At 41.0% G+C, this 12,305-nt stretch overlaps 1 protein-coding gene across 5 annotated transcripts in view; it reads left to right on the top strand.

The window, feature by feature from the left end:
- Positions 1 to 12,305, top strand: part of LOC111871644 (serine/threonine-protein kinase NIM1) — a 184,542-nt gene that overhangs the window by 169,341 nt on the left and 2,896 nt on the right. For all 5 annotated transcript variants that reach the window (XM_023865241.2, XM_023864923.2, XM_023865079.2 and 2 more), the window contains 5 exons: positions 3,129 to 3,302; positions 8,337 to 8,448; positions 9,046 to 9,202; positions 10,415 to 10,523; positions 11,257 to 11,499. In XM_023865241.2, the coding sequence (XP_023721009.1) occupies positions 3,129 to 3,302; positions 8,337 to 8,448; positions 9,046 to 9,202; positions 10,415 to 10,523; positions 11,257 to 11,499 (795 nt within the window). The remainder of the gene's footprint in view (positions 1 to 3,128; positions 3,303 to 8,336; positions 8,449 to 9,045; positions 9,203 to 10,414; positions 10,524 to 11,256; positions 11,500 to 12,305) is intronic.

Raw genomic sequence — 12,305 nt, 5'->3', positions numbered from 1 at the left:
TATTGGTACTTTGTTTACAGTTTCTCCTAATTACAAGCAATAAGCGGTATCTCTGGTTTACACAATTTACATTTCACCGTTACACACGCACTAGGATTCTCAATCTCCACTAGTCGTCTCCTAGCAACGGATCTCAACACAGAAACTAACACTTCAAATCACTGTGAATTCTTCTTGCAGTTTCTTGTTCAATCACCCAGGAAACTTGGAACTCAACTAAAAGCTCTTCTGTACTCTTAGCTGCAGTGCACTGCACTGCACCGCGCACTAGTCTTATGTCAAAATCACTTTACGACTGGCGGTTTACAGTCAGTTAGTTCATCTTGGCGTCAGGCCCCTTGAGGACCACGACCAGAGATTCTTTTTTTTTCAAACTGAACGCTTGGGTAATAGTCCTTATGTAACATCCTCTCTGACGAGAAGATGAGTTTGTCTCTTTTGAATACGCTTGGCCTTTCGTCAAAAGTACGAGGAGCGTTCCGTATATAATGCCTCCTATTTTTCTTATGAAAACTACAACAGATACAGAAAGCATACTAACTCAGTTAAATAGAGCAAGATTTCAGCTACTTACAGTTATTTTTCCACATAATCACCACCATTCGTTATGCACATTTGCCAGCGATGAACAAGAGCCTGTATGCCGCGTCCGTAAAAGTCTGCGCCAGCAGAGGCTAGCCACTTTCTTACAGCTGCAATGACAGCATCGTTGTCTGGAAAATGTTGCCCACGTAGTCCGTCTTTCATAGGCCCAAAGAGATGGAAGTCTGAAGGTGCTAAACCGGGGCTATAAGGTGGATGTGGTAGGACAGTCCAGCCAAACTTTGCAATGTGCGCGGTGGTCGCCAAACTGGTATGGGGTCTAGCGTTATCATGTTGCAAGCGAAAGGTTGTCTGCTTCTCTGGCCTAACTCGGTAAATGCGGGCTTTCAGCTTAGTCAGCGTCGTCTTGTAGCGTTCAGAATTGACAGTCTCACCAGGCTCCAGGAAATCCAACAAAATCTCACCCTGCCTATCCCAAAAGACCATGCACATCACTTTCCCTGCCGATGGCTGAATCCGGATGTCGCCACTCCATGGACTGTCTTTTGGATTCCGGCTCGTAGTGGTGACACCACATCTCATCTCCGGTGACGTGCTGTCCAGAAACTTGTCACCTTCAGCTTCAAACTGGTGCAACAGGTCCTGACAGACTTCCATTCGATGAGTTTTGTGGTCCTGTGTAAGCATCTTCGGGACCCCTGGAATAAACTTTGCGATAATCCAGCTTCCCCAACATCGTTTCCAATGCATTACAGCCGATATTAAGCCGTGCACACAGTTCCCTGATCGTTATCCGCCGATCTGCACGGATGAGCTGATGGCGGCGCTGTTAATTGTGAGGAGTGGCAGCTGAGCAGGGACGCCCAGGGCGTGGTTTCTCGTGCACTTCTCTTTCGACACTGTTGAAACGCACTACCCACCGCCTCACCGTGCTGACTTCCACTGTATTGTCTCCGTACACCTTTAGCAAGTATCGATGGATGTCAGTGCCTGCAATTTGTTCGGCAGTGACAATAACACATCTCTGTTTCGTACGCACTTCTATGTCAGACGCCATTTTGGTAGACTGCTCTGCTGTCGCTATCTGTCGCACGACAACCAAACTAACAGTACATTGGCAGGAAGGTTCAACCTTTACTACAACATCACCAACATCCAGCTCAGACGTTACAGATTAACACAGAAAAATATGAGGCATTATATACGGAACGCCCTTCGTTTATTTCTCACATTTAATTCTTCCTTTTGCACTACGTACAAGTCCTCTGTCAGTACAGGGACAGTTCATTTTCTGCCGACCACTTTCAGAAACGCGTATAGGAAGCGGTACGTTGAAGAGAGTGAATGACTTCGTAACAGGAAATATTTCCTGGACTCACCGCGTGGGCGCCTGTGCAAACAGAGTGGGATGAAAGAAAAGCTTTCACGCTAAAGTACGGCGGGGTGCTCCCCCCGTGAACTTCATACATATTACCATCCATAAAGAGGATTAAGTATCACGTGACCTTGAACCAAAACTGTTGTCTCTGCTACAAGAGGCGGTGAAGGGCGTGAACTTCATAAAATTTCGCCCATAGAACTCTGGCGTGTTTACACATTCGTAAATACAGACGATAAGCCGCATCTCTAGTATTTTGTTACGTAGTAATTTAACGAATATAACTGAGCTTCAAGGATTAAAAACAGTAGGTGCTTCATGAACAGACTACTTCACCTGAGCCTGGATCTGTTTTCCTATTTCGTTTCTTTTGAGATTTTGTTTATCGTAAAACCAATTTGATCTATGTATAAATTATACACTCAGCCCATTAGACACACAAAATAAAACAAAACTCCGTGGTTTTAGTCGCAATCGAACTATACCGACCGAGCGACCGCCGCTTGTCGGCGAAGTTAGTGCCAACTTTAGCGGATAGAGGATGTCGCGTAGTCAGCGCAACGGATCCCCACGGCCGTTAATTTCGGTTTTCTAGACCGGAGTCGCTACTTTTCCATTCAAGTAGCTCCTCAGTTATCGTCACGAGGCTGAGTGAACCTCGTTCCAGACCCACTACTTATCAGAAAATCTGGTAGCGCTGGGAATCGAACCCGGACCTCTGGATGGGTAATGAGGAACTCTGACCACTAGAACACAGAGGCGGTCTCTCACGTCACAAGGTGTTCTTAAATGTTCAGATATTCATATTTTGAGGTCCAGTTCAGGTCTGCTTCCCAATGAAGTTTTATCTGCTACAGGCCATACTGTTAACAAATCCCCATACATAATGTCCCTTTTAAACGGACTATTAAAATGAGCTTGCAGAGGTCAAACTGCACCCCGAATGCAATTCGATCGTTTGGTATTAATGTTGTGCTAAATTTATCATTGCAAGTTCCCTTGGATTCTGTTTTCATTCCATTTTGCCGTTATCTCAATAATGTAATCACTATTACAAATAATCCTGACACTACATAACCTCTGTACTTGACATAGTAACGATGAATCTCATATAAGTTAGTTAATCATAGCCTTGATTACAAAATGCATAAGTGTGAGATAAATATAATTCGGTGTAAAGATTAATGCAGAATGTTCTTTTCTTTAGGTAGTAACAATGCAGGAACTCCATACCAACGATTGCTTCATTCTCTTCACCACGACCAACGATGGCTGACAGAAGTAAATCTTGGCAAGCGAGTTGGCTTCTATCGTTTTCGAGGGGAACTAGGCAGTGGCAATTTTTCGCAGGTGAAGATGGCGGTACATCAGCTCACAAAAGGTAAGGCCGAAGTAAATTATGGTTTATCTTAATGTAGCAAAAGTAATTTTCAGGAGGGCCGCGCCATAGCTCAAGCGGTTAGTCGCTAGCATCCCACCGCGGCGGCCCGGGTTCAATCCCGGTTCTGGTCAAGTGGGATTTGTGGTGGACAAAGTGGCGCTGGGGCGGATTTTATCCGAGTACTTCGGTTACCCCTGACAATCTTCATTCCACAAAATTGTTCATCATCGTAATCACCCAGGGCAGGTACAATAGGCCAATCAGTGGCCGCCGTGCCAAGTGGACCCAGCTGGACTCCACCCCCCACTAAGCGAATTAAAAAAAAATCCAGGATATAGGTACTCCTTGGCTTATTCGGAAATTGTGTTAAAATGAAAAGTTGCACAAATACGGAAATCCTCTACTGAAGGTTTCCGTGTACCCTCAAAGACCCAGTTGAAGTTGTGCAACTAGGCCAAAATTTCCTTTCTCACCTTGTATTCGTCTATCACTACCACAACGTCTCCCATTTGCACAGCAAGCAGTTCACAGCAAACTAAATGTTGTTCGTTAAAACTGATCAAATTATATTGATCGCCTTAAAATCAAATCACATTTATTAAAATTTACTTATATCAAGGAATACAGAAGCTTCAGTCTGCCAAAAATAATGCTGTGATTATAAACGTCCGCAACTCAGAAACGGAAACAAAGATAACGACGTTGGTACTTGCGGTGTGCGGTAGCGTAGTTGTCTGAAGCACTGTGCTACAAGCCGGAAGGTCGCAGGTTCAAGTCCCGATGAGGTCATTGGATTTTTTTTTTCAATTGACCTAATCCTTCCAGCCGCACTATGGCCTTGGGGTCGACTCAGCCTCTAACAGAAATAAGTACCAGGAATATTCTTGAGGGTAAAGGGCGGCCGGCGCGTAGGGCTGACAACCTTTCCGCCATCTGTTAGCCGATTGTCTAGAAAATGTGGAACCTCAACATCTCACAACCCTATAGGCTTCCACGGCCTGTTACAGGGATAGCTTTACTTACTTTTTAATTGCGGTGTAATCGTAAACTCAAACATAATTATTCATATAAGTTGCACGCGCATCCTAACTGTAGCTAATGATCAGCAGCTCTGATTACGTGTTTTGCGCGATCAGTAAAATTTTTACCGATTTCTACTATACAGCTGAAAGAAGAGGTCCGAAACCATACAAATTACAGGTAGTCAAAAAACTTACAGCACTTGAAAAATAGCGGCACACGTGTGGCACAAATTCTGGAACACGTATTTTCCTATCACTGGACCTGTAAGCAGCCATAACTGTCACCTGAGCCAGTGAACCTCTCAGAGAACATTTAGAATGTGACCGGTAGGTCCTAAAGGGAATGCGAGGTGCGTGCTGGCACGGCCCTTTTCATTTCTCTTTTGTGAGGACATCATTGCAAGCAGTTTATTGAAAGACATGTTGGAAAATTGTGTTCTTCCACAGTTCAAAACAACAACAACATTATTCTTCAACCGAGCCCTGCAAATGTTCATTTTGCTCACATTGTCCGTGCCTGTTTGAACGTGAACTTCCCAGGTTAGTGGATAGGAGGAGGAGGACCATTTGCATGGCCCCCACGCTCTCCTGACTTTATATTTCAGCATCCTGTTGCATTGATAAATCATTTGTTTGCTTGCTTCTGTCTCTACTGTAACACTACCTTTTATTTTAAAATGTCATTTACGTTCACAATGACCGCGTCTGTGGACTAGTGGTCAGAATTCCTCACTACTGATCCAGAGGTCCGAGTTCTATTCCCGGTGCTACCAGATTTTCTGAGAAGTAGTGGGTCAGGAATGGTGTCCACTCAGCCTCATGAGGTTAATTGAGGAGCTATTTAAAGGAAATAGCGACTCCGGTCTAGAAAACCGAAATTAACGGCCGTGTGGATTCGTTACACTGACCACGCGACACCCTCTATCCGCTAAAGTTGGCATTAACTTCGCCGACAAGCGACAGTCGCTTGCGGACTCAAGCCACGGAGATTTTTTATTTACGATCGCATTTAAAATACATAACATGTAATTAAAATCACATTTCGTTTAATTGTTGCAACACGTTTGGGCCCTACAACCGTCCTCAGGCAACTGTTGACTGAAATCGCCACACTGTATCAGCTCATGCGTCAATATATTTACATGCTATTATTGCACGTCCTTATTCGAGAATATATGCCCACACTTCGGTCTCGCCATTTTCATACTGCGGCGTCCGCGCTGCGTTCTTTTTATGCACAGTTTACCTTTTTATTATTACCAGTAGGGTGGGAGTAAGTCCCTTGTACTGCGGCCACTTCTGGCCTATTGTACCAGCCCCAGATGATAGGTGAGGGTGGTTGTGGAGCAATTGGTGGAATGAAGATTGGCAGGGGAAACCGAAGTACTCGGAGAAAACCTGCCCCAGCGCCACTTTGTCCACCACAAATCCCACTTGAGCAGACTGGGGATCGAACCCGGGCCGCCGCTGTGGGAAGCCAGCGGCTAACCGCTTGAGCTATGGCGCGGCCCCAACAGTTTACCTTAGTGTATCGCTTGTACTGGTCAAAGAAAATCCCAATGGAGATAAATGTATTCCAAGTTTTCTGCACTTACACCTAAATAAAATTTTAGATATGCACTCTTACATCATTAAGAGCAGAAAGTATTTGGTCTCGTCCCATTCAAATGCTCAAGATGAGTATTTCTTTACAAAATTGAAACTTACCTCGTTTGGATTCCATTCGTCTCTTGCAGATAAAGCAAAGGAATACCTGATGGGCATATTTGCAAGGGTACTTGACAGGCTCTTGGGTTCTCCCAACCTCCTATCCAATGGGTACTGGGGACTCTTTCCCCAGGGGTAAAGCGGCCGGGTCGTGAAGCTGACCACGTGCCTCCAGCTAGTACCGAGGTCAAGAAAATATGGATCTATACATCCACTCCCCCATACACCTTCATGGCGTAGTGCTTAATTAGTTAAGTACAGGAACAACTTTACCTTTTACCTGATGCCTTTGTTTGTTTGTCAGTGTATCTGGATTTGAACTAAGGAAAGACCAGCTTCAAATCTCAGTGCAACAACCAATCATTCCGACACATTTTTTATGATTATCTTTTTCTCTCCAGAAAGCTGTTAGGATAGTAATACATTCTTACAAATCCTAACATACCCCCTCATGAACACGTTGCCATCTGACTGGACGTTATACAGACTGACTGCACAGCTGGAACAACGCTGTTAAGGAACTATTCAGACTGTCCATATGTGAATCAGTACTATTCATTTGAGCTTAAATGGGAGAAGAAATGTAGTTGAGCTTTTGATTTACATATACAGTGTGTTCCATTTAAACCTCCCACATTTTAATTAATCATTGTGAACAAATTGTGATAAATTATGGGTTATAATTAACACTAGATGAAAGAAAACTCAAAAAAATTTATTTCTGTTTTTCTTCGGTGAAGCTACAGTATCTGGCAGCATATAGCTTGACATGTTAGAACAGTCCCTGTATCCCCGGGTAGCTGATCTGCTGCCTAACACAATCTTCCAACAAGATGGAGCCCCCCCACTTTGGGGTCTGGATGTTCGGAGGTCCCTCAATGCCGCCTTCCAAGATGGCTGGATTGGATGTGGTGGACTAATTCGGTGGCCACCACGTTCACCGGACCTCACTCTGCTCAATTTCTTCCTCTGGGGTTACGTGAAGGACCGTGTGTTCGTACCTCCCATGAATGACCTCCCAGATTTACGAGCCCACATCCGTGAAACGATTGCTACTGTACCAATGGACATGTTGGAAAGAATGTGACAAGAAATTGAATACAGATTGGATATTAGTTACTATAGGATTCTGACGATGGTGTATAACACACTGATATGTTAGGTTTTTGGACTTTATCCATCGTCCTGGTTTTTAAGATAACAAATGAAAACACGACGTTTCGGAAACTGGATCTGTTTCCATCCTCAGGTGAAGGAAAACCCTATTCAGCTGGGTCCGTTAGAAAGAGCTAGCCTCAATCACTGGACAAACCAATGTCACAAAACATGAAGATTATAAACACCTGAGACCAGGCTAAGTCCATGAGAGCTAATAAGAAAAATATTCATAACAAATTGTAGCAAACACTTACAAGCGTGGAACCAGGATAAGTGTAAGTGTTTGCTACAATTGGTTATGAATATTTTTCTTATTAGCTCTCATGGACTTAGCCTGGTCTCAGGTGTTTATAATCTTCATGTTTTGTGACATTGGTTTGTCCAGTGATTGAGGCTAGCTCTTTCTAACGGACCCAGCTGAATAGGGTTTTCCTTCACCTGAGGATGGAAACAGATCCAGTTTCCGAAACGTCGTGTTTTTATTTGTTATCTTAAAAACCAGGACGATGGATAAAGTCCAAAAACCTAACATATCAGATTGGATATTGTTCGTGCTACCAGTGGTGCACATGTAGAGGTTTATTAGTGTGTCAAATACAATTGTTTGAGTTCTTGTATTTCCTGTAACTTCATTCTGCTACCATTCATACTTTCTGTTCTAAGATCTGATAAAATGTGGGAGGTTTGAATGGAATACTCTGTATTAGAATGTTGTCAGTGGAATGTGCAGAACTGTGTCTAATGCCACAGTAAGTGAAGGCATAAACGTGTGTTATGTAACAAAAAGAATACCACAGGTTCCTGTTATATGTATAATTATTCATCAAAATCTGACATATTTCTGACAGACACATGCACAGTGATCATATGGTGCTGTGTGTTACAAGGCCACATGAATATCTATGTCAAAGGGATGAAGGAACTTGGTATGTAGTTTGTGACATAACTTTTTTTTGGCTACCCCATGCTGATCATCAGTTGGTTAATCAAGGATGGAGATCTTAGTTAAGAGTAAAAGTAGATTAGGCTTTGTCTTTCTAATACAGAAATGTGCTACAAGAACTATGAACGGAAGTTCACATTGTAATAACTGCTGTCATACAGATATTTTGAAATTTTATAATTCTTGTTGTTCCACTCTCGCCAGAACGTGTTGCTGTCAAGATACTGGACAAAGCTAAACTGGACCAAAAGACCCGGAGAATGCTTGCCAGAGAGATAGCAACTATGGAATCTATACATCATCGTAACATAATCAGGTGAAAACATATTATTAAAATGTTATACCAGTACTACTTTCTACAAGTGAGTTAAAAAAATTCAATATCATTTTAATATGCTCAACAAATTGAGACTGATTTCAACTAAGAACATTTGCTTCATTGTTACTGGCCAACTGAGAGAGACTGAGTTAACTGGTAGAGTACTGTGTGGGTGACAGAGGAGGAACATGAGGTAAGAGAATTGAGTTAGATTTTTGTGTTTTCAGTCTCTGTGACTTTCCTTTGGAACACAAATGTTGCATAAATTGTGGAGCACCTGTGTAATATTTTATTGTAGTAGGTGACTTGCATTTCACATTATGTATGCATATATATACAAGATTTCATGGATTGAAAAATAAAAACTACATCTTTTGTGGCATTATCTAAAACATTGTTTTACATAGGTGTTATATATTGTCTTGCTTGTGTTGTTTCTATCCTTTATGCTGTTGTATTTTTACTACTAATGGTAGGACAAACAGTACTAGAACACAAGTCATGTTAAGTAAACTTGCATTAAAATTCACCACAAAACAATATATGAGTTAGTTATCAGAAGGAAGATGTGTAAAATGTTTTCTCATTTCACAGGTTGTATGAGGTGGTAGAAACATACAGTAAAATACACCTCGTTATGGAATATGCATCTGGTGGTGAGCTGTTCAACAAGATAACAACAGCAGGAAAGATTGCTGAGAATGAAGCTAAAAACTTGTTTGCTCAAGTGATCTCTGCAGTTGAGTTCATGGTAAGTTTTCTAAGTTAGATTTCTTATTTTTTATACTTAGCTTAAAACACCAGGAGAATAATGACTGATTATGCCAAAGAGAAACTGTCATCTCTTTTGTTAATAATCACATCTTTAACACCTATGGAATTCTTGGAAGTAAAGCTTTATGCGCCGGTCACAGTAGCCGGGCGGTCTGAGGCATGTACTGTCTTCGCTTCCTTGGAAACCGAGATCGCGGGTTCGAATCCAACTCAGGGCATGGGATGTTTAGTTTGTGTGTGTGCGTTTTTCTGTGTTTGTGTACAGGTAGAGACCTTGCAATGAGCTGATCACCCGCCCAAGGAGTCCTACTGAATGTGTTAGATCTAGAAAAACCGAAGTGAATGGAGAAGTTCATGGAGGTAGGCCTAGGCCCACTGGGGCTGTAGTGCCAAGGAAAAAAAAACTTTATGCATCTTAAGCCACACATTAGGTGAATAGCTTCCTGCTTCAGCCCTCTTGACAAGGCTGTGTAGAAGGTTAGTTGAATCCAAATGGACGAGGAAGATCCTACTGAGTCAAGACCTTACCGCCACTCTGAATATTTTGTCAGTGCAGTAATTATTCTACATTGAACAACATGAATAAACCAAGAAATGAAATTTATAGTGTAGAGCGGTGAACTGATTTCCTCTTCCCATTAAGGAGTTAATCATTCTATTTTTTTTGCTACTGCTAATTCCATTATTAATTTCATAATTATACATGACACAGTACTGCCATATAATCAAGTAATTAAGCCACGAAATACTGATTAAGAAATTTGGACTTGGCTGACTTTATTGTGAACATTGAAGAGGACCTTAAAGCCTGGGAGATCTTGATAGATGACTTCATGATTTATGTTTATAGATGAGCAAATTACATTTTAATAATCCAAAATACCGGCACCTTACTCTCATGTACAACTAAATTAGTGTAATATTTTTTTCAGCAACAGTCCAGTTTATGTTAACAGCCACGAAAATATAAATGAAGCTTCAGAAATATTCTTGTAAATTGCCGTTGTTAATATGATGATGGTGATAACGATGATGATGACAGTGATTATGATGATGGTAGTAATAATGACAGCGATGACGATTACAAAGGCTACAACAGACCCAACAACTACAACCTGTGGAATTCTTGTCATCATTCCTATGTGTACATATGAAAAACAATGCATAATGTAGTTTGTATTTTTTGCAGCATGACCATGACTTTATTCATCGAGACATCAAAGCTGAGAATGTTTTTTGTGCTGGGCCAGGATTGGTAAAGCTTGGTGACTTTGGATTTAGCACACAACTTATCGATGGTATGTAAAGAGCATGGCTGTAAGTTTCTTAAAATAACAAAAAGATGTATGGCAAGGGTATAAGTTTTGTAATGATCACATCTGCATGCATCCAGGATTTGTAGTGTATTCAGAAAAGCTGAATCTGGTAATATCAGTTAAAGCTCTTTGATTTCATATTGTCACCATGTTTAGTGACTAGACATGGGGTTTGCATTGGTAGTCAGATTTATTTAACTCTGACAAACCATAACTAGGCAAAGAGAAAGAAAAAAAGAGACTCGATATTAATCATTCAACTTTCCTTAATTGTGGTATCATTCATATGAATCCTGAAGATTATACAGTATATATATTACTACATCATATTATATTACACTATACCTTATACTACAATGTATTAAATGATACAATATTATATTTCCCATCGTGTAATATATTATATGAGTGTTAATAACTGCTTCAGCTCTGCTATAGCCCAATCAAGTGTTTAGTTGCTGGCTTCCCATTGCGGCTGCCCGGGTTTGATCCCAGGCCTGGTCAAGTGGGATTTGTGGTGGACAAAGTGACGCTGGGGCAGGTTTTCTCTGAGTACTTCGGTTTCCCCTGCCAATCTTCATTCCACCAATTGCTCCACAATCACCCTCACCTATCATCTTGGGCTGGTACAATAGGCCAGAAGTGGCCACAGTACAAGGGACTTAGTCCCACCCCACTAGCAATAATAATAAAAGAAAACTGCTTGTATGTTCAGGTAGTGGACAGCAGTTGAATACATTCTGTGGCTCCCCGCCATATGCAGCACCTGAATTGTTCAGGGATGAGAGCTACTTGGGGGCACCTGTAGATATTTGGGCTCTTGGTGTGCTCCTGTATTTTATGGTCACAGCACAGATGCCATTCAAGGCCCAAACTGTTGCAACGCTTAAGAAACATATACTAGAAGGGGTGTTCTCTATCCCTGGATATGTTTCCTTTCAGTGCAGGAAAGTAATCGGTGAGTAAGACATTTTTGCTAAACAATATATCCTCTATTCTTTGAAGTAAAAATGAGAGTGGAGAAGTGTAATGGAATATATATATTTTCAAAATTTCTCCTTTGCTATTTTTTTTATTTCGTTTACCTCGACATTCATATATTGCAGGCACAAATCTGTTCTTGAAAACTGATTTTACTGCAGAAAAATGACGTTTTCTTGTGTATCATTAAATATTTACAAGTAGGAGTTGTAGATCTTAATGAGTACTTGTTAGTCATACATTGATGCCTTATGTAACAAGTTTTCTTGAGGAAGCTGGCGAAGTTAAATTTCAGCTAGAGGTTAAAACTGAATGGTATCCACCCACTTATATTTGCATGGAAAATTATTAGTGTGGATCTACAAATAAAATTTCATCAAGAATTTGCATTAATTCCAGAAATGAAACATCTGAACAAACAGATATATCTTTTACATCATGAATTTATTTCCAACATTTGTGTAAATAATTAGTGAATATGGCTTAAATTACAATGTTTCTTCAACAAGTGCAGAAGTAAAATAAATTGTTTGTCACTGTATGTATTTTTCACTTTTCAGTGCAACTGTTATTTCCTTCATCCATTTCTCTTTGTTAAAAAATAAATATTTTGCTATCAGAAATATTCTTCCCTATTGACTAAGCAAGTCTGATTAATGGTAATGCTCTAGATTTAATTCAGAAAATAGTGTATATCTTGGCTAGGATTTCAGTTCATCTCAATTAGATTTTTCACGTTTTCCTGTCTCTCTGGACAAATCCTAGGGGAGATCCTTCCAAACC

The sequence above is a fragment of the Cryptotermes secundus genome, unplaced genomic scaffold, assembly GCF_002891405.2.
Source record: "Cryptotermes secundus unplaced genomic scaffold, Csec_1.0 scaffold112, whole genome shotgun sequence".
In the NCBI taxonomy this organism is placed as follows: domain Eukaryota; kingdom Metazoa; phylum Arthropoda; class Insecta; order Blattodea; family Kalotermitidae; genus Cryptotermes; species Cryptotermes secundus.
Note: the sequence above shows the minus strand (reverse complement) of the source record. Positions and strands in the feature narration are given on the sequence as shown.